At 30.5% G+C, this 22,159-nt stretch overlaps 1 protein-coding gene across 3 annotated transcripts in view; it reads right to left on the bottom strand.

Annotated features, from left to right (window-relative positions):
- The window catches only part of LOC112687029 (methyltransferase-like protein 9), a 101,848-nt gene that overhangs the window by 68,224 nt on the left and 11,465 nt on the right, over window positions 1–22,159 (bottom strand). For all 3 annotated transcript variants that reach the window (XM_025559550.1, XM_025559548.1, XM_025559549.1), the window contains one exon: window positions 14,705–14,895. In XM_025559550.1, the coding sequence (XP_025415335.1) occupies window positions 14,705–14,895 (191 nt within the window). The remainder of the gene's footprint in view (window positions 1–14,704; window positions 14,896–22,159) is intronic.

Raw genomic sequence — 22,159 nt, 5'->3', positions numbered from 1 at the left:
AGAAACTAATATGGCTAATGTTCTAGCCTCTTTATTACTCTTTGTAATTTTAACTGGGCATATTTTATATGGTTTCTTGAGTTTAATTCATTTTAACTTTATCAGCGATCGAAAAATCATAAAAATAGTAATTATATTGTTGCATATAACTATGCAACATACAGATGAACATTATTTATGAGAAAATAACCACAAAACTATAAACATAATTGTAACAAAATAAAATCTTAAACTTTTGTAAAAAAAATAACTATTTATTTGATTTACAAGTTAATGTATATTGGTGAAATTATAATAAATAATTACACGATCATACTAGTTTGTATACTTGAAAATAAATCTTAATATTTCACTTTACCAAAAATGTAAGACAATTACGTTCAAAAATTTAAAAAGAAAATTGAGTATTAATAGATATATATTTTTTGAGTAGTATTATGACAAACACAATATACATGTCAGTTGAGTTATTTAAAGTTTAACTAAGCTAGTTTCATCAATACAATTTAAAACAAATTTAACACGAAAGACTTTATACATAAGTAAGTGTATTAAAAAATATAAAATCAAACTTGATTTTATATTTTTTAATATTTATTTTTAAATTTTTTTTTTTGATTATAGAACATAAGAAGCTGATAATAAATATAAATATTTTTCTAGAGCAGATATGTCTAAATCATAAAATTACAATATTCATTTATTTACTGTACACCACTGAATAAATAAGTTAATTGGAATGTGTATCCGCAATACAAAACGAAGAAATTTCATGGAATTTATAGACAAAAAAAAAGTGATCTAGGACGTTTTCTACAAAGTAAAGGTTAATATTGTTCAAAAAATATGTACGAAAATATATTTTTTTATTTTTATTACTTATTGAACAATTGTATTTTTAACTATATTAGATTATAAGCTTAACAATACTGATATTTAATGATGCATGTTTAAAAAAATTAATTATAACATTATATTAAAAATAAATATAACTATGAAGTACATAATAAATTGTTCTATCATAAAAAGATATTACTATAATAATCATTAAATTGAATTAAGCTATTAAAATGAAATGACAACAGACTGTATGCATTGAAATATATAATATACAATTTACAAATACATGTACCAATATAACAAATGTGCTAACGTTAACCCGTTAAAAAATCAACAATAAAAAATTATAACAAAGAGAAAGGAAAAATATTTTAAATTGCAATTTAGTTCTGACGTAGGTGTGACAAGAGATTGTTTTTCTGAACAATTTTTAGTTTCGTATAAAAGTTTTCACCACCAATCGTTTATTTAGGGACTTGGCAAGAGTTTGTTATCTAACGGTTTAGGAAAAACAAATATCTCGTTAGTTGTTCTCCAGAAAAATATTCCTTTTGAGTGTTTGATAATTGCAAAGGAAAAAAGAATTCTTTAGAAATAACTAAATATAGATTCTTGGTTGTGTCTTCTAGCGAAATACAAATACATCGATTATTATAATAAAATATACTATTTTCCTGACAATTCCAATAAGTTTTTTCTTAGGTTATAAATAGTTTTTCGGTTGGGGGGATCAACTTCACTTTGTCCTATTAACTTCAAACCTTTACCAATATTTTGGAATTAGAAACTATTTGGAATGAGGTTTTCAAAATTTGGAACTTCACACTTTTCCCGAAAAAAAAAAGTTTTTTGGTTGAGGGCTAAATCATAATCAAATTTTTTCCATTTGTGGTAGGGGGACAGCTTCCTTTTGTCATATCTACTTCGAACATTCATCTATATTTCGGAACTTATTTAGGATTAATAAGAATCTGGTTTTCCGAATTACCTATAGTTAATACAATTACAGACATTAAAAACAATAAGTAATAATAAATTAAAATTATGAGATTTAAAATTTGTTAAAGAAGAAGATATAAGAAAAAAAATCTATAAATTGCAAATTTGAAGTTTCAAAATTGTATTCCTTAGAATATACTTAAAATATTGCTTCTAAAAATATGTTTTTTAATTAGTTAAAAAAAATAATTTGTATTCCCAGTATCTATAATTTTTATAAAATACCACAGAACATTTTAAAATAGAATGTCTTAACGGTGAGCAAACATTTTTTTTTTTTTTTACTATTGAAATATAATATTTAAACTCTGGACTATATGTGCCCTTAATTTATTGCTATGCTCATTAAAGGAGGACCTCGGAGTATATAAAATTGAAATTTTGAAATTAGGAAGCAAATTCTGAAAACTTGGTTTCAAATAGTTTGCAAATTAGGAACAAAATATTGGTGAAGTTTTGAAGTAGATAGGACAATGTAGGTGGCCAACTTAATGGACGTCCAAAACTATGATTAAACACATTATTTGAGCGAAACTGACACTATACGGAGTCGATATTTTTTATACGCTTGAAATGACTGTGCGGTACGGTTGCAATTGGAACGTTTTTCTGAAATCGCAATAGCATAAGCACCGCCGTGAAACTATAATATATGTTTCGGTTTGTAACGATACATAATTTCTCAAGTAAATTTTATTGACACTTCAGAATCATAATTTATCTACTGTGAATAAGTATCTACTTGACCATTGTTTCGCACTCGAGAGTGCTGCCCTCCCACATTTTTCACATATCATTCACGTTCTTGAACCTTATAGGTACGATTGCTGAGTACTGGGTGGAACCCGTCCATTGCACTGCGCTCTACGTATAGTAATATACTTGGTATAGCTAATGTTGTATTATTATTATTTACTAGACACGTCGTCCGGTACAACTATTTTGATTGATTTTTTTTTTTTTTTTTAAAGAACAATTATTCTTATTAGATATATAATATATTATACATATATTATTAAATATCACAAAAGGTGCGCACATATATATATTTATAATAATATTATATTAATTAAAGTAGTCTGTACAGATTAATAATGATGAAGATTAAATTATTTTTTCGTAATTCAATTAATAATATAAGACATTGATGAAATAATAATAGTGACTAATGAGGCTACAGTTGCAATGGCTATTATTGATATGCTCATATATCATGAAAACGCGCTGCTTTATTTTTTAGTAAACAATGATCGGTATACGATTAGTTGTTCCAGGACTATATGATTGTATACCGTAGACTACATGGAATTTGTAAAGTACTTGTTAAGTACGAAAAACACTTTTGCCGAGTGTTATTTCGATCTTCTTTATTATCTTCTACAAACGCGATATTCGCTTAGTGTTCACAACAAAGCGTTACTCTTAGGTTTAGTACATTTTTAACGAACGTTCGAGTTATCGGGTGAACGTATATAACAGTACCCAAAGTAGATCCTAGTCGATCCTAACAGGTCATTATACTCCTTATCGCCTCAGGTCTTTTGCCGTGTAAACGATTCGTGATTGCACACAATAGATCGGTTAATTGAACTTAAATATACGAAAGCGATGTATACCTCTACATAATAAATCCAATATACCGTGTTTCTATATATTTTTTTGTCGGAGTAAAATATTGTTCGTGAGCATGAGCTGTAAAAAAAAAAAAAAAAGCACGGTCAAACGCGATAAACATAATTCGACGTGTTAAATATACACTAATACAATAATAACGCTAAAGAGTTCTGACGTCGTCGCTGCCTCGGTGTTCACACGGAATAATATTATTATTATTATATTACGTGCAGTATAATTCGTTTTATAAAACGTACGCATACAAGCACAACGCATACGAGTTCGCACACGTGTATACACAAAGTCTATCCCGGGTCGAAATTAAACGACACAATCGGGCAGAAAAATAATGACGGCGGCGGCGAGAACGAAATCGTATTCGGCGTCGATTCGTTTTGGAAACGCGCGTTTAAGCATAACACCCTCTCGGTTGTTTGTTCACGGTACACAGGTAGCACTTGCGTCCAATTATTATTATTCGCATTCTCAGCCAACCACCGTGCGTAGTGTGCATGCGTTGTTTTTATATGCGTTATAGATTTAACGCGCGGACATGTTTCGTACCGATCACGGTGTGCCGCAACGGCGGAGTTTTCGCGCGTAATATTACTCGTATATTATCGTATGAATAATTTTTTTTTTTTGTTCGCGCGCGCCCCAGTCGATTATCGTTTTCGATTTGTTTTTTGTTTTCTTCCGATCCGCCGCCGTCCGTTCGTTAATTCTCTAACGAAACGCCTTCTTCTCTTTTTCGCTCGTTTTTGTTATTCCGCCTCGTTACAACCGATTTACACCGCTTATACGCACACACACACACACACACGTTATTATTGTGTACGTCAATATACATATATATATGTATATATTTTGTACACGGCACGGTGGTAGTTAGTTATACGTTCAACGTGCGAGCAACGGGTGCATAAACCTCGGGCACCGCACACCACCGGTAGCCGCACCGCGTCTTATTAAAATTCCGCGGGCACGGGCTAGTCGGTCGGCGGGGCACGGGCGAGGACAGGAGAAGGCAATCATTGTTGTCTGCCGTGCGGTCCTTACGGCCACCGGTCTCCTACAATCACCGTCACCATCGCCACCAATAGGTCCCCGATACAAATTATACGCTGCACACTCGGAGCCGCCGTCTTCAACACGTCGCAGAAATCGGCACAGCAGCCGCGGTGTATGTATTTAATAAATCATCGTTGAGATTAAAATCGTTATCCACGTCCGCACACGCGTACCCACATACGTGTACCCGGCGAATAATAAAAATATTCAAAATCAGACGTGTAATTGTGTACTCACACGGACGACACCGTACGCTTAGTACGATACGAATACGTTTGGGAGGATCTTGGTTACTTTGATAGCGGGGACGGCACATATAAATTGTATAATGATTCTTTAATCATAATTAACAATACATACTCTAATTTTTATACAAAATTGGTAGTACATTTAATGTAGTGTTGATAACATAATATCACGCACGGAAATAATAATTTATACCCATAGGAAAGTTATTATCCATATACGTAGTCAATAATAAATAAAAATATCTTTATAGATTCTCATACTTTATAGTCTTATAGGTCGAATTGAAGTCATCGTTTATGTTTTTTAGAAAACATATCGATCCAGTTCGATTAAATTTAAATAATTATTAAACTGGTATTATTCTCAATTATTGTATTATTCATTTAAATGATACTCGTAGTAACGTAAAAAAAAATTGCCGATAGAAAATTTACAGGGAGCACGTGTCTTTGTACTCCTACCTTGAATCTGCAACTGCACGCGGACACCGAGTTGCGGTTCGAAGTGTGTATTAAAAAAGGAAAAAAAAACTTTTAAACGAACCATGGTTTTAATGCATGATTAAAGGCAGAGAATAAAGATTTAATGTAAAACAACCTATCCGAATTCGTGAGTAATAGCGAAAAGGAGCTATTGATTGATTATAGATATTAATAGATGCGATACAATTTTTATCTACGTACAATTTATCTAAAATAAAATCAACGTTCTAAATATCAAGCCAAAAATAATGTGATATAGGCATTAAAAATATATATTATCTATAGAACCAATACATTTCATTTTATACTTAAGGTCTCAATTCAAATTTAAAAGATAAAAATAAGTAGTATCATAAAATATATGCCAATTATTATACTGATTGTTATAGTTCAAATAAAAATCTAATACAATTTAGAGTGAATATGTACAGCTAAGATTTATAGATAAAATTAAAACATTCTATACTCTATATATTTTAAAATATATATATGATAATAATAGACCGTACAATAATTTTTAAATTACTTCAAAAAGTTCAAGTTAAAAAATTACAATTTTTTAAACAGAATAATAATCATGTGTAGAGATTAATTATGTTGATAACTTTCAAAATAGGTAAAAAGTTAGTAAAATAATTTCAGTAATAGCAGATGCTTAAAGGATAACAATTTCTGTTCGCAATCTAATTATTATTCAACATTCTGTCCTTTCTATTCGTGCTGAAATTTCTGTTATTTATAAAGAATTATATAATAGATATTATTACGATTCTATTTTCTAATTTATGATCACCGTAAAACAGTTTTAAATATATGGTAATTATATTATTAGGTACCACTCACTAAAATTGAAATATCTAAGGTTTTTAAATATTTATAATAAGTAAGAGAGAAAGGTAGGATTTAAAGAAAATAAAAGAAAATGCTTTTTAAATATTTGTACTAAAATTATTTGTACGCAAAACGAATATCGATGATGACGAGTAATGACAATGTGAATGTGTATTTTTTTTACAATGACCGACCAAAGAAAATATATAGTATATTATTTTTATTAAGATATTTATCTAGAAAGTTTACTAGCAACGGGTATGCTACATATACGTGGACAGTTTAATCCACACTAATCACAAACTGTCATTGTGTATACAAAACGTCGATTCATTTTTTAAAAATATCCAAGATGGCCACACAGTCTGCAATTAGAACGTTTTTATTATTATGTTTTCGGTTCTCCATTATGGTCGGCAGGAAAATATAAAATGAGATTCCTAAGCGTCATCGTCCTCCAACTCGATGGATATAATAATAACTATCCGTACTAAATCGTAAATCCGAAAAAAAATATATAAATACAATAATAATAATAATAATAACACGACGTAGCGCAACAGCGAGAAGAGAAAAAATTGCTTTATTATTGTCGTGTTGTTGTGCCTCTCCCAAACACCGATGATGGTGGGTGATGAGGCTGGGAAAATGTAATGCGTTTCAAAACTAATGCAAAAATACCTATTTGAATAGAGATGACCGTTTAAGACATGCATATATGAATTTTACGAATTGTTTGGAAATTAAAAAAAATATGTAGGTGTCAATTTCGTGTCAGCTATACGCATAACGTATTTTTTCTATTATAAATATAAAATAATAATATTGCTTTTGTGCTGTTTATGAAAACAACCAACACTATCTTTCGTTAACATCTTTGCAAGGCAATCATTTAGCGTGGGTTTTTTGAAAATAATATAATTTTGTAGTTTCACGGATATTTCGCAAGTGGTAAAAACTGTAATGTACACACACTAAATTTCATATTAAATTATAATGACATAAATTTTATGAGAAAACATGTTATTAGTAATATATAAATTTTCTAATATTTTTATTTTATATTTCAAAGAATATAATCCTAAAAATAAATAAATAAAAAGTATTATAAGCATAAAAAGTACATGTCTCATATTTTTTATTGAAACTGGTGTTATTTCTCATATTGGGCCTTATTTATTGTCAATGCATAAAACACTATACGAATTTCCAAAGGGCATTTCTATTATTGAAACTAAAAGTTTCAGTAAAACTTATTTTTCCACTCCAAATAACTGGAGGGACAAAATCGTGGTATCCATATTGAATACTAAAAATAAGCTATATTCATCAGAGTCGCTATTTTATCAGAAATCGAGATGGTGGAATACATTTTAATTAGAATTAATATTTTATGATTCTTCGAGTCATTCGATTATTTTACAATTTATAGTAGCAAAAAAAAAAAAAATGAAAATGTATACATGTCTACTAATTAAAATTATTATTAACAGAAGTGTAGAAGATATTTTTACTATATTCATATATTTTTTTAATTTTTTTTTTATCGAATACCTTTACTGTGATAATAGGTACAACATGGTAATTAAATGTCTGGTTGTCTAAACTAACCGAGTTAAAATGAAACACCGGGAGCATTGTAACGAACAAAAAGGTGTTATAATTATTGTTCAATTGAAACAATCGCTGCAGGAGAAAGAGTTTTATAAAACATCTTCTGATATCGAAATATATATATATCTATAAGATGTACTATAATGGAATATAATATGGTTCGAACAATGAAACACACACATATATGTGTGTATACTATGGTAGTCGCACCAAGTACAGGTATGTATTTTTAAACCAGTAGCCAACAAACGCCATCGGACGCAATTAGCCGGCGGTGGTCTACAAGTACCATATAGTATACGTGCGCGCACATACTCATACACACGTATTCGTATAGTGACGGGCTAACGAGATATCGGGACGTGTTTTTTATTTTTTTATAAAGCATCGGCGGTAGCTCCGCTACACGTACATACGACGAGACCATGCAGAGCGTTACACCTAGGTGCTCGAGAATATTATACACAATAAGTGTACACCTAGGTGAATATCATAATGAGAAGGATCGAGGAGAGAAGCTGCCGTTGGACCGTCGGCTCGTTCCATCTCAAGGACTCTTCCGTCGATCACAGACCGTGAAAGGATCGCGCGTCTCCCTGCGTCCCTCTCTCTACCACGTTTTATCTATCTGTCTCTCTTTCTCTCTCCGTTGCATATGCGATATTGTACGTTGTACAATCACTCGTCCGTTCCGTTAATAATAAACTTTACGTCGACGTTTTTACTACACGATAATAATAATGAATGAAATGGGAATCGAAGGCGGGAGAGAGGACACACCGTGTACGAAAAGAATAAGACGTGACGGAATACCGCAGCAGCAGCAGCAGCAACGGCGTAGCATCTCGATTCACAAGACCCGGGCAATAATTAAGGCATTGTACAGTAATCATCAGGCCTCCGGTTGTTTAATGACCGAACGCGCATAGACAATGGTCCCCGTCCGCGTAGTAGTAGTGCGCGCGTCTACTGAAATAAAGATCCCGGGCTACCGGCCAGGAAGCCGATTCCGAGCCGTCATCATCATTAATCAACCGAACTGCGGCCAGTTTTAATTTAATCAACTTTAATAACATTTTCGGGTCTCTACGCGCGCACCTATGCATACGCGTAGTGCCGTACGTAACTACAGTACTACCACAGATTATATGAATACAGATGGTGCTATGCTCCCAATGGTATAATTCTTTGCGTTGCGATTTTGTACATTGTCTTGTTCGCGTATTAAAATTTTTAATTTATTTTAAACTTGACGCTTTGTGTTTATAAAACTTTACTATATTTTGTTTAAATTACTTCCAACATTCTGCAAATTGCATTAAAGGTTTTGATGATTTATTATCAGATATTCCAGATTCATCAAATAAAGAAATACATGCAACATCTGTATTTGTATAATCTGTGGTGCTATTGACTACTCGTCGCACAGTCGACGGAACCACCGGCACACGTAACGCGACGAGTAGTGCGGCCAACGTGCCCCGACGGACTGCGCTCCGTAGACGTGATGTCGCCGCTGATGACTTACGTGCGCGCACCCGTTGTCCGGCGGTACGTCATTCGCGTTTAAAACCAATGTACCGCGCATTGTACCGGAGCAGTTCGATGCAAACCATAACTACGTGCAATTGTAACATTTTACGGTTCGTACTTACACCCTGAACAAAAATCACTTCATAAGTGAATTGCTGAAAACGAGCATCGTTCATGTCGGAACAATTCACAAAAATCATTTGTTCGCATCCAACAAACTCGCTGAATTCTTATCGTGTGAAATAGTTTTGTCCAACCTAGGCACACATATCTGATTATGTACGTAAGGTCTGACGAAGATTCAAAATTTATCAAAAACATACGACTTCATGGGTAGTCGAAAAATTAAATTTATTGTTTATACGTATACCGTCGAGTGAATCGTTTCGTCGACGCTTACGAGGTGTTTCGAATAGTAAAACGTAAAAGATATTTTTACAAGTTGGTAAATATTGTTCTTTAACTGCGGACATATAATAGCTCTTGTCGTTCGAAAACAATAAATATAAAGTGTTCCATAGTTGTGTTTACTGACTAACACTAAATTATATTTAAATTAAGACTTTCAGCGATTGGTATATGGTGAAAATAAGAAGACTTAAAGTTTCGTACAAAACAAATGGTGTCGTACCCAATCGCCTAAAAATGAAATGTATAGTAGTATTTGATAATTATATTCTGCTTAATACTTGTTGTATTAGGCAGTTCAAATTCATAATTCAAGACAAAGGAAATAAACGTATATTTATGTCGCGATAGAAAATAGGTTATCATAACATTTTAGTTTATAAAAAGAAAATTGTAAAACAACATTTTTGTTATACTCTGTTCGAATTAGCGTGTAAGCAATAATATGTATAATTATGTTAAGCTAAATGTATAAAGAAGACAAACCAACAAAAGGAGGTCCTCTGTGGTAGTCGTGTGACTCGATCACCATAGGAAACACATGCATTTTATTTAGTATTAACTTAATTCAAGTTGTGTATTTGTGTACGATTTGATCGGCGTTTACGATATACTGTTTATTATTATAATAAAAAACATTATTTAGAAATATAAAGATGAATTTAAATTGTAGAGTTATAACAATATTATAAGTGCAGATCTCATAACAAATAAAGCTTGTAAGCAAAAAAAAAAAAAATAAAAAATAATCATGAAAAAAAAGTTTAAGAACAAAAATTAAGAAGATTGTATAGGGAAGTGTTATTATACTTTTGTAAATGATTATTCATTACATTGCATTTTTTTTATTATTATCAGTCATTGGTCTTAAGAACAAAAACCTTTGGTTGATTAGTAGTCTCGTCACTATAAAATTATTTAAGATTGAAATATCAACCGATGAACCAAAACTAAAAATATTTGGCTGAAAAATAATTATTCAAAACTATTTACGTAGAACGTTTTAATATAATGGTATACAATTATATAAGTAAAGCCCGTGTACGATTAAAATACCACATCAAGGATGACGAGTAATTGAATTTAATACTGCTGTTTAACTGATGTCGACCGCATTTTCTCACACTTCGACCGCGGTAATAACAAATGTTATATGTATAGATTCTATAATTATTTCTCTCCAATACCAATGGTACGGTTGGACGTCGATTTCCGGTGGGAACTTATATTAGACAAATTTAACGTAAAATAAGAATAAATAAATAAAAAGAATATGAGCAGACGGTATTATACTACAGCGTTAAATAATAATCGTTTTCGTGAAAAGTTGCGTGCGATAGAAATTCATAAACCGCCGTGTATACATGTAATATATACACCGATGAGGTACAGTTTTATACAGACGTATAAAATGCGTTTGTAGCCTTCGGGGAAGTAGCGGCGAAAACCAAAAATGAAATTAATAAAAAAAAAAAAAAAAATGAAACGAGCCCTAAGGTCGAGGGTTTAAGTATACAAGAGAAAAAAAATAAAATAAAAGAAAAGAACCGTTTTTCTATTATTTCATTTTTGTATACGCGTATATCTATCCTAAGATTATCTCCAGGTTGTTCGTCTACACTCGCCGTGTATATCTCTCTATATATCCATACACGTCTACACAGTAATGCGTGCTGTATACAGCACACCTTACCCTTACATCCTTTTATGTACACTACACAGTGAAAATGTGAATATTTATCCCTGAAACGGCGGCGGCGGTACCACCGTGGGCGCGTAATCAAAATATCATTAGTGAGATTACCCGAGCGCCCCCGCGGCCCTCCGACGCCAACGATTTTAATACGTACCGTCTTACCCACACGCGCGCGTGCATTGTATAAGAACATGCTGCCCATCCGTCCGTTCGAATCCGCTCGCGGGGGTGTTTTTGTATACGTGTACCCCTTACACAGTTTATATGTACAGCTAAACTTATTATATATATATGTTGGTATAGTACCTATTTATGCGACGATAACAGTGCACTATACAGAGTGTTTTTTTTTTAAACATGTTTATCCCTTTTTAAGCTTAAATTATGTATTTGTTTAAATTTTGATTTATGGAAAAAATATGTGTAATGCATCAGGCTATTTGTTTTAATAAATATTTTTATTATTTTACCATTTTCGTACGCAATTTAAAATTTGAAGAATTCCAAAATACGGGTCCAAATTGTGATTAGATTATATAAAAAAATTCTTTAAAAATTGTGTGCGAAATAAAAACGTTATTTTCGTTCGATAAATAAAATTAATATTGCCACAGGAAACTCCTCGTAGAAAAATCTATGTTTTGGAAAATACGTTACTATAGTGTATATACACTGCATAAATCGAAGTTTAGAACCATGCACAGTTTAAGCATAAAAAAGAGGCGAGCATGCTTAAAAAAACCACCGTGTATACAAGTATAATGTATTATAATACGAGTAACAGTATAATACACATAAACGTGTACATGTAAATTGTTAAAATGTACATAGTAATAAACGGAAATCGATGCCAAACAATATCTCGGCGCATTATATAAAAATCCCTGGCAGCTTAAATATATGCTTAAAGGCGATGAGGGCAACTGGGGCGGTAAGATGAGAGTCATTTTTGATACGAGGCGGCAGGGTGAGCGAATAACGGTAGTTATAAGAGTCAAACTCATCCGTACGTCAAGTCGAATACAGTATTTAACCCCGTCCCGCACACTACATGCTAAGTACACGCACACCACACGCGTCCACAGATGACGCCGCCTCAAGCTCTTTGAATCCATTTTGGACTGCAATAATAAATCATGAAAATCAACAAAGAAGCTGTTCATTTGAAATTTTTAATGTAACAATACGGAATCAAAATTGATAGCCGTCGATGGCGAAAAAATAATAATAATCGACAAAATAATAATTTTTACTAGAATACGTCATATAAACGGCATTTGTAGAGTGCTTTATTCTCTCATAAACATAACGTGTCGATAATTATATTGTTTAACTATATTGTATTAGCTTAGGTTGATATACAGACAAACGTAAGAAATCATCGATTATAGAAAAAAGGAATATAAACGTATTTATTACTATAGTAACACTCGCACCTACGATTAATTATGCACACATAATTTTGCCAAGAGCACTAAATACATACTCATTTAATATTGTACTCTCCTTTTATTAATTCATTTATGGAAATAAAAAAAAAGGAATGGTTCAAATTATCCATAAGGATTTTAATTATTTTCATAATACTTTTTATTTGATAAACCTAAGCTGCTATAAATTACCTTATTATATAATTTATTTCATAATTTGTTGTATTTATAGTTTTATTATCATTCGTCTGATAATTTTTTTATTATGATTATCGAGATAAATAGCTTTTACATATTGTATTATAGTATATAATAATTTAATACGATTGCATTAAAATTTAAACAGACATAGTCAATTTCATAAAATAAGTATAATGCTTTCAAATTCAATGTTTGAAGTTTTAAATATAATACAGTAACAAATAATTTATAAATTCTAGTCTACCCCTGCCGAAGAGTGGAATCAGTTATAAGTAATAAGTAATTGAGCGAAGCAATCTTTTAAAACTTTATTCGTTGTGGTCATTTTTATGATTAAAGATTATTTTAACGTCGGTAAGAAGAAAACATATACCTAGATATATTGTACCTACGATTAAAAAAAAAAAAAACTATTATTAACCCTACGTAGTAGATAAAATCGAAACTTAAAAATCAAGAACACACTCAATAAGAATTTAAGCGTTTTCGTTTTTTTTTTTTTTACATTGAACAATATACGATTATAATGACTATGTAGATACCTATAAAATATAATGGGTTCACACTGCAAGTTTGGTTTCTGTTTTTAAAAACTATATAAATTGACCAGTTAGTGTTGGGAAAAGTAGAATTTATGTTTTGTTTATTTTTCCTGGACATCTGTGGATCCGGCATAACATTAAAGGCGTCGAAACAACAGAACGTACATACGTCCATGGATAAATTGGTACATTAATTAACCATATTCATTACACAATATATGTACCGGTGTCGAGCGTATCACGAAGATTAGACAAACATTTATATGTACATGTAATGAAAACGTAAGACTCGTATCAGTTTGACAATGCCGGTACGCACACGTCATAAAACGTTACGTCTTACGTCCAAAGATAGATACACACGGATAGAGAGAGAGAGAGAGAGAGAGAGGGATGAAGGATAAAAAAAGTGTTTTTCGCGTCGTATTGTATAATATTATTATTTACCGCAGCCGCCAAAGCTGACGAATGACGGAGGTGTACTCTTGATACTATATAAACGTATATAACTACCCAGCGCGCGAGCAGCAATCGGATAGCAGCGGTAAAACCGGATTAGAATTTTTGCCAGGACGTTGGATGACGACGATGACGACGACGACGACGTGGTGGTGGAGGAAATGAGAGGGAAAAAACCGAAAGAAGAATAACGAAAGAATATGAAGAGAAAAAAAAACCGTACACAACATATCCCACGGATGCGTTTTTGTCGGAGCGACGACGCGCGGGTTTTCTTATGCGGCCCGACCGGGGCATGTTGACGACGTGCTGCCGAGCGCGGTCGGGTTGACGGGCGTGTACGCGACATGCAATATGCATGAGACAACGAGACCGCGACGACGACGGACCGGTTGCGGCGGTCGAGCTTAATTACGCGCGGACGGAGAAAAGACGAAAAAAAAAGGAGAAAAAAAATCGAATGAAAAATATTTATTTCCGACCAATCGGACGGCGGTCGCGTACCGGCCAATGGGGTGTGTGGACGAGCGACGACGACGCGTGTAATACGTTTCGTATAAAATTATTGTGTGAATACGGCACGCAAATACCATATTATATCGGGTATGAATTTATATGGATTTCATCGGGTAGGTGTACAAGAGACATTCCGATCGTATCGTCATCGTCACCGTAACCGTATTGCAGCTGTTACTCAATCGTTGTTCGCGGAAGAAGAATAATAATCCCTCTTACCCGTTAATCGAAGTTTTCGTCATAAACGTATTCAGCAAAACCGAAACGAACGATTGCCACATCTGCATCAGCAGTCTGTCGCTCTGCTCCGTCGAATCGTCCAGGAATCGTTCGGTGTCCGCGTCCAGATGCATCTGCACGAACTTCGAACACACGTCGTCGTCCAGGTCCGATTCGTCCACAGAGTACCACTGAAACGAACGACCGTCGTGTAACTACATTATAGAATATGCTATCACGTCGATTTCGAAGTTCACTGGGTTGAGATATCGTTCAATAATAATAACAATGATAGATAAACGGAGGTTTTTTTTATATTTTCTTGCACACGCTACAACAGTAACGATACGTTTTTAAAACGCATAATTATTATAAATTTACGATGATAGAAAGAGCGAAGAAAATTTTTTAAAAATTTTATACGCGCACGATCGCTGTTCTATGTGTATATATAATTATACAGAACGTGGGTAGTATATTATGATAATGCGTGTACATGATACACTACATAGCAAAAACGATATAATACATTTAGGCTAGACTATATATATATATATAACGTAATGGGGACGACGACAAGCCATTTTTACGACCACCGATCGTATTATTATGTTCATTGTAATCTGCTGTCACGTATAATATATGACTAATTAGACCACCGTAAATGTGTGTGTGTGTGTAATTATACATGAAACAACACATGGCGAATAAGAGCGTACCGTATACGCCTCAACCTTTATGCATAGGTACATATATAAATTATATTCTTCGTACGTATTTCCCTTTCGGTCGTGTTCTTTTGTTTAACACCTAACTCTGGTTTAAAAAAAAAAAAAGACTATATCTGGTAAAACGATTCGTGTCTAGTTACTTTTAAAGCAAAATAAGTTAATAAAAAAAAAAACAATAATTTTAATAATAATAATAAAAACGATTTTTATTCAAGACTAAATTACGATCATATGGAAGTATAATAATACATACGATGCTTATTTGTAAAATCAACAATTTAAATATTTATTCTATTCCAAAAGATGCACTTATAAACATAGTTTCTATACTTTGTTTATAAAGAACAATACGTTTTAACTCGAAAGTCAGCAGTTATACAATGTAAACCCTAAATCAATTTGAAAAGTAAAATATTGTTATTATATTTTATTTATACTGCCATAATAAGGTAGAAATAATAAGGTATAATTCAAATACTTATACATAAATATGATATTGAAACATGAGACTTTAACCCAAAAATATTAAATTAAACTTTCAAAATCAAAATCTAATATTTTAAGTGTAACAAGAAAGATTTTGATTATTATAATTAATAATTTTTGGGATTTTGAAAAATTCTAAAATTTAACACGGTTTGGCAGTTTAACGTCACATTTTTAATAATTGATCTTTCAATAATAATATAAATAGTATAATATTTGTTAATTTTTTAAATTTACAATTGAAATAAAATGAAAAATATTAATTCAACTATATGCATAGTTTTATGGTTTTTAAGCTATTTATAATGAGGTTTATTTTTTATATAAAATATCATACACAATATATTTGCAATATGTAATAATACGTATGACTGATGCTTTCTGTATTTCAACCAAAAAATAATAAAAACATCCGATATATTTTAAATTTATTCGTAGGTTAAATAACAAAAATGAAAACAAAGTTCAAAATATTTTGAACACTACACATTTTCTTTCAATTCAATAAATGCATCAGATAATATTAGTTTAAATTTTTTTTTTATAATTTATCGTTTCTGTGCGATGAAATAAATGCAAAAAGAATAAAGGAACATAAAATTTGCTATGTATTATATTTACAGTATTTTAATACGCGGTTTTGTAAAAATTTACATATTCCAAGTTCATATATAGTTATATTATTAAAGCAATGAATAAAGGGATAAAAAGTTTGTTTAAAATTCAATAAAAGTTGCGAGGTTGTGATTTATGATATATAAACTAATTTATAAATCTCAAAACTGATATCGAAACATTTTAACAGTAAATGTAATACGTGATATATAAAAAATAAGTCCCTTTCAAAAGTAAAAATGATTAAAAAAAAATTAAAATAATTTTCTAATTTAAAATTCCATGATGCGAATACGAATTATAAGACTATGTATATATATTATATGTACATATATATATATATATATTATATATATACATGTATACTTTTAACTTTGACGTGCAATGGATGCAACACTACTGGATACAAATAAATATTTGACACTCACGATGACTAGTGACAAAACGCTATTGAACATCCGATTATTATTTACTCATCTCACAGTTTTAAGTTGTCTGATGACTTATTGAAAATCATTTTTCAAATATATTTACGAGCAAGGGGATTGTATAATAAACTGCCCCGATGAATCACCCCACGAGGTAAACATTTCCTAAATTCGCAAGTTCTCTTATGGGTAATGCCATCGGCCTGGCCTTTATCCAAATACTCTCACATGCACATACACACGATCCAAATGTCATTTAAAGCGGATAAGGGTTAATCATGATGTGTTGGCACGTAAGGCCAAAGAATTTTTATGATGTCCATAAACCATTTGAGCGGACAATATAATAATATAATACCATTAATATGTCCTCGATATACAATCATAATAATAATAATAATTTATTAGCAAACTTTGTGGCGAACGTTAAAAATGGACGTGTCGTGCTGCTATATTGTAAATTTAATTTTTAATTCTTTTTCAATAAGGAATATCGTTAACCAACCAAAATCATACGAGTATAATAACTGAATAGAACAGAGAATACAAAGTATACAAAATATCATAATATTACTAAAAATTCTAACAAAACTGCGTCCGTGAATTATTCCAAACACAAATTATATTCAAAAAAAAAAAAAATAAATAAATAAATAAAAATAAGAATTGTCCAAGACATAAACGGAAAATTATTTTTTGAACAATAAAAATGTGTATGATTATGCAAACCTACCCTATGGTGAAGGCACATAAAGGGTTTTAATTATAAATCAAACTTGAAGAACATGGACGAATCGAAAAGGTTATTATTTATTCAGTGGCGGAGAACTATAAGGGAGCAAGGAAAAATACCCCTATATCAACTTTAATACAAATCATTATTAGTTTTAATAATTGATCGGTCGACAGGCATCATAACATGTGAGAAATATAACCGCCGGTTACTTAAACATTTAATTTTCTGAGAAAAAATTAAGTGGATGACAAATGAAAACGAAATTAAAGACACATACGCACTCATTTATGTCAGTCAGTTTTGAACTCGTTAAGGACAAATAATAATTGATTTTGTAGACTATTATTGGCAAAATATATTTTTTTATAACTTTATTTTTAAAAATACAGATTTATGCCAAAACAATAACCGTCAACTTTAAATATTAATAGCAGTTTAAAATAGTGAATTGTTATTTTGGTACAACTGAAGGAAAGTGTGTTGAATAATTATGATATCTTTTCTCCAGTTCTTGGTCGTACATATGTAACCCAATAAAATATGTTTGGCCGATTCTGATCAAAATCAAATAGTGCTTTAATACCAGAATTAAAAATTACCAAATACATTATTTAATTTCTACTTATTAAGAGATATCAACATCCGTGGTTATAACAATAATATATACCTCGAATATTCTTTTTTTTAAAACTAAATTCTCGGATAGTCATGCGTTGAAGTACCGATAGCCGTAACAGTTACTCGATCGAAGCTGATCGCCTGTTGATCGATCAAACACTCTATTACGCATGCTCTCCCTAAACATTTCATTTCAATAGTAAAAGTAAAAGTTGGTCAGAAGTTATTGCTTGATACTTGAAAGTCACAACATTATCTGATTAGATTATTTTTAAATAGTATTTAGAATTATATTGCTACTGTATCAGAAATATGGACTAATTTCTAAATCAATTTTTTTGCCATATTTATACGAATAAATATTTTTTAAATAATTTTGAAATTGAATCAAATTAGAGATGAAAATATTCGAACATATTTTAAAATGTTATAGAATATAGTATGTAATAATGATAAATATTAAGAACTAAACATATTTTAAAGAAAATAATTACTACACAAATTTAAACTAAACATATTAATTCATAAAAAAATAGGAAAAATCTCCACAATAGGAAAAAATGTGCTTTCTAATATTAACCTTAATAGGTAGAAATTTAAAATCGTAAGAAATCAATATTTATATTAGGTATTCGTAGTACTATTACAACTTCAATAATTCAATAAAATTTTTTCATAATAATCGAACAATATATCACGGCTCTTGGGTAGGCAAAATAGATACTGATGTGTCTAACAATATCAATGGTTGCTTGGACAACAGCTAAGGGATACAACATAATATTGTGAAGTTTTTATCTACTACTGACACTAGTGTACTAAACAGCTGCCATGTGTTATCAAAATGTTTGGTTATACAATTATTATAGCTTATATTAATGAATAATTTAAAATCATTCACTAAATTTAATAATTTCGAGATATTTTATAAGTATTAAGTTTAAATAATCTTGTATTAAATTCAAAAGTCTTATAGACCAATATTTTATTTTTTATTAAAATAAATCTAACATTATCAATTTAAAATAAATACAATAGTATTTATGTATTTTGTGTTGTATGTAATTACAACAGTAAAAATTTGATGATTTCGAAATATTTTTAATTTAGTTGAAATGTAATAGATGATAATTTCAACTATAATTTAAATATATTTCAAAAGAATAAATAAAAACAAAAGTAATTTTTATAAACCTATTGGAAACTGCTTATATATAGTTATACTTTCCTTAAATTGTTCCTGTTTACAAAATGATAGTTAAAAATTCTTCTAAGAACTGTATATTTTTGTATTGAATATCATAAACAAAATACATATTATAAATAGTAGTAAATTATATTAAATATATTAAAACAATAATCAATTTATTATTTTGCCAACAAGAACGAGCTATAAGTAACGGATTTTCCATAAGTTAAATTTTTAAAAGTACCAACACAGTAAGAAATAAACCAATTATTTATCAATGTAAACCATTTAAACCATTTCCTCTAGCAAAACAATGAAATACACAATCGACATAACTAAAAAAAAAAAATCATATCATTGTTATGTTAATACATTCTTGCTACGTTCTGAATATAAAATAAGAAAATATAGTATTTTCATAAAACTTATTTTGCTACTGTCCTCAACTAACAATAATTATTGTTAATCACATTATTATTAGTTAAGCTACATTAAAGTTATTCAAGGCAAATTATATAAAATGTACGACAGTAATTATCATATTTTCAACAAAGCAAACTACCGTTAACCTAAAAATCATGACTAAATATATAAACATTATTTGAGCGCGCGTAGCGACTATTGATTGCAAACCGTATAACACCATAACAACACCCGTTAACCCATATTTTTCAAACCGTCTAATTTGCTTGGACAACGCTATAATAATTACGCGCACATTACTCTGCTCCTGCTCCCCTCCACCGCGAAAAAAATAAAATAAAAAATACACTTTTGAATCGTCATAAATTAATTTATTGTTCGCATGTATATTTGTTGAACGCATATGAAATCACCGATTTCACACTAGCACACACGTACATAAGCCACATATATACGCACAAGAACACATAAAACATAAATGAGGTTATGAAAGATAAATTCTCAGCAACGCGGTCCTCACTAATAAATAATCAAAACTTTATTGTAATTCAAATACATAATAATAAAATATTCTTAGCCATAGTTTTTTAAATTTTTATTACTACTATTATTATTATTATTTCCGTGCGTGTTACCTTTTCGGTTGTACGGCGTGACTAGGCAATGTTGTTGTAGACAATCGAGGGGAGAACTGAGAAATAGAGGGCGGCCCTTCATTAGTCCAATCTTGTTTTTTATGTCATTAACGATGACTTGGGCGAATTTAAAAAATAAAAAGAATGGAAATAATGAAAAAATAACGCACACACATACTATAACGGACGCACTCATATGTTTATGTACACACACACACACACACACACACACACACACACATACTGTACACATTGTACAAGCCGCCGAATCGGAATGAGCGCACAAACGCGTGTTAACGAATGGGTCTTATTGTAGATCGTTATTTTTCTGGGTGAAAGGAATTATCATGAGTTTTCAATAACACAAACACCCGGAGTATATTATACATTGAATGAACCTACATATAAAAAAAACATGCTTTTCGGCATTTCTCGGTATATTGTTTAATTACCCAGAACACATCGGGAGTACTTACCTACACACACACATACACGTATTCTTGTACTTTTAATTTATCATATTTTCGCCGGCATAAGTCCGACCGATTTCATATGATGCAATGCCACGGCCGTGAGCAAAAATTACGAAAAGTATGTACATATTATTTTGTACTCTAACTGGTGTGGCACCTAAAGACCGGTAAATTGACAACAGCAAAAACGCAATGTCGAAAAGAAAATATTTGAGACGTCATTGTCGGTTCAATGAGCAATCACATTTTATTGTGAATATTCATCAAAAATAATTTTCCATCGCGAAAAAATCTCATCGTTCGTTTGATTTTTATTTTATTATTATTACTTTTTTTTCTCTCTTTTTTTTTTAAAGAAAATGTCGATCAATTTAGGAATTTATTCTACCTATTATTATTTCTTCTCTTACAGTAAATTTATAATCATGATATTATGGGAAAAAGAAATGCGTTTTCCCGGAAATTTCCAAAGTCTATTTTTCATAGAAGTGAAATTATTATAAGCAAATATCTAATCCAAAATAATGTTCACAGTACGATTAAAATTTACTTCGCTGTTATAATATTTGCATATTATAATTATCTAATATTATATTATCATATATATTTTTTATATCAATAACGTTACACTAATTTATATAATATATTATGAGAATCATTGATTTAATTAAATTTAAATAAACACAGTTAGACCTTAATTAAAACCTGTCTAAAATTTAGCACTGTGTATAAACACAAACTAATATAATAGAGTTATATTACGAAAACACTTATTGGTTGAATTTATAAGTTATTAACAACAAATATTAATGACTTAAGTTTAAGTTAAACTTAAGTTTTTATGTATATATATATACAAAATAATATCTACAGTTTATTGATAGAAAAAATTTAATATTCAGAATTAATTAAATAAAAACTGTAAGGCACTTTAAGGCAGCCAATACATATATTTAAAATTTAAATTAATAAGTATTAGTTAATGATGAAATTTATTGTACTATTCATTGAGCAATAATATGCATATATTAATTACATTTTAAATAAATTATAATTGCATCATAGAACACTTTTAAAACAGCTTATTAATTAAATTTAAATAAAACAATAATAATTTGAAA

This window comes from Sipha flava, unplaced genomic scaffold, assembly GCF_003268045.1.
Source record: "Sipha flava isolate LNK unplaced genomic scaffold, YSA_version1 32_pilon_pilon, whole genome shotgun sequence".
Taxonomy (NCBI): Eukaryota; Metazoa; Arthropoda; class Insecta; order Hemiptera; family Aphididae; genus Sipha; species Sipha flava.
This window is presented reverse-complemented; position numbering and strand designations above follow the sequence as displayed.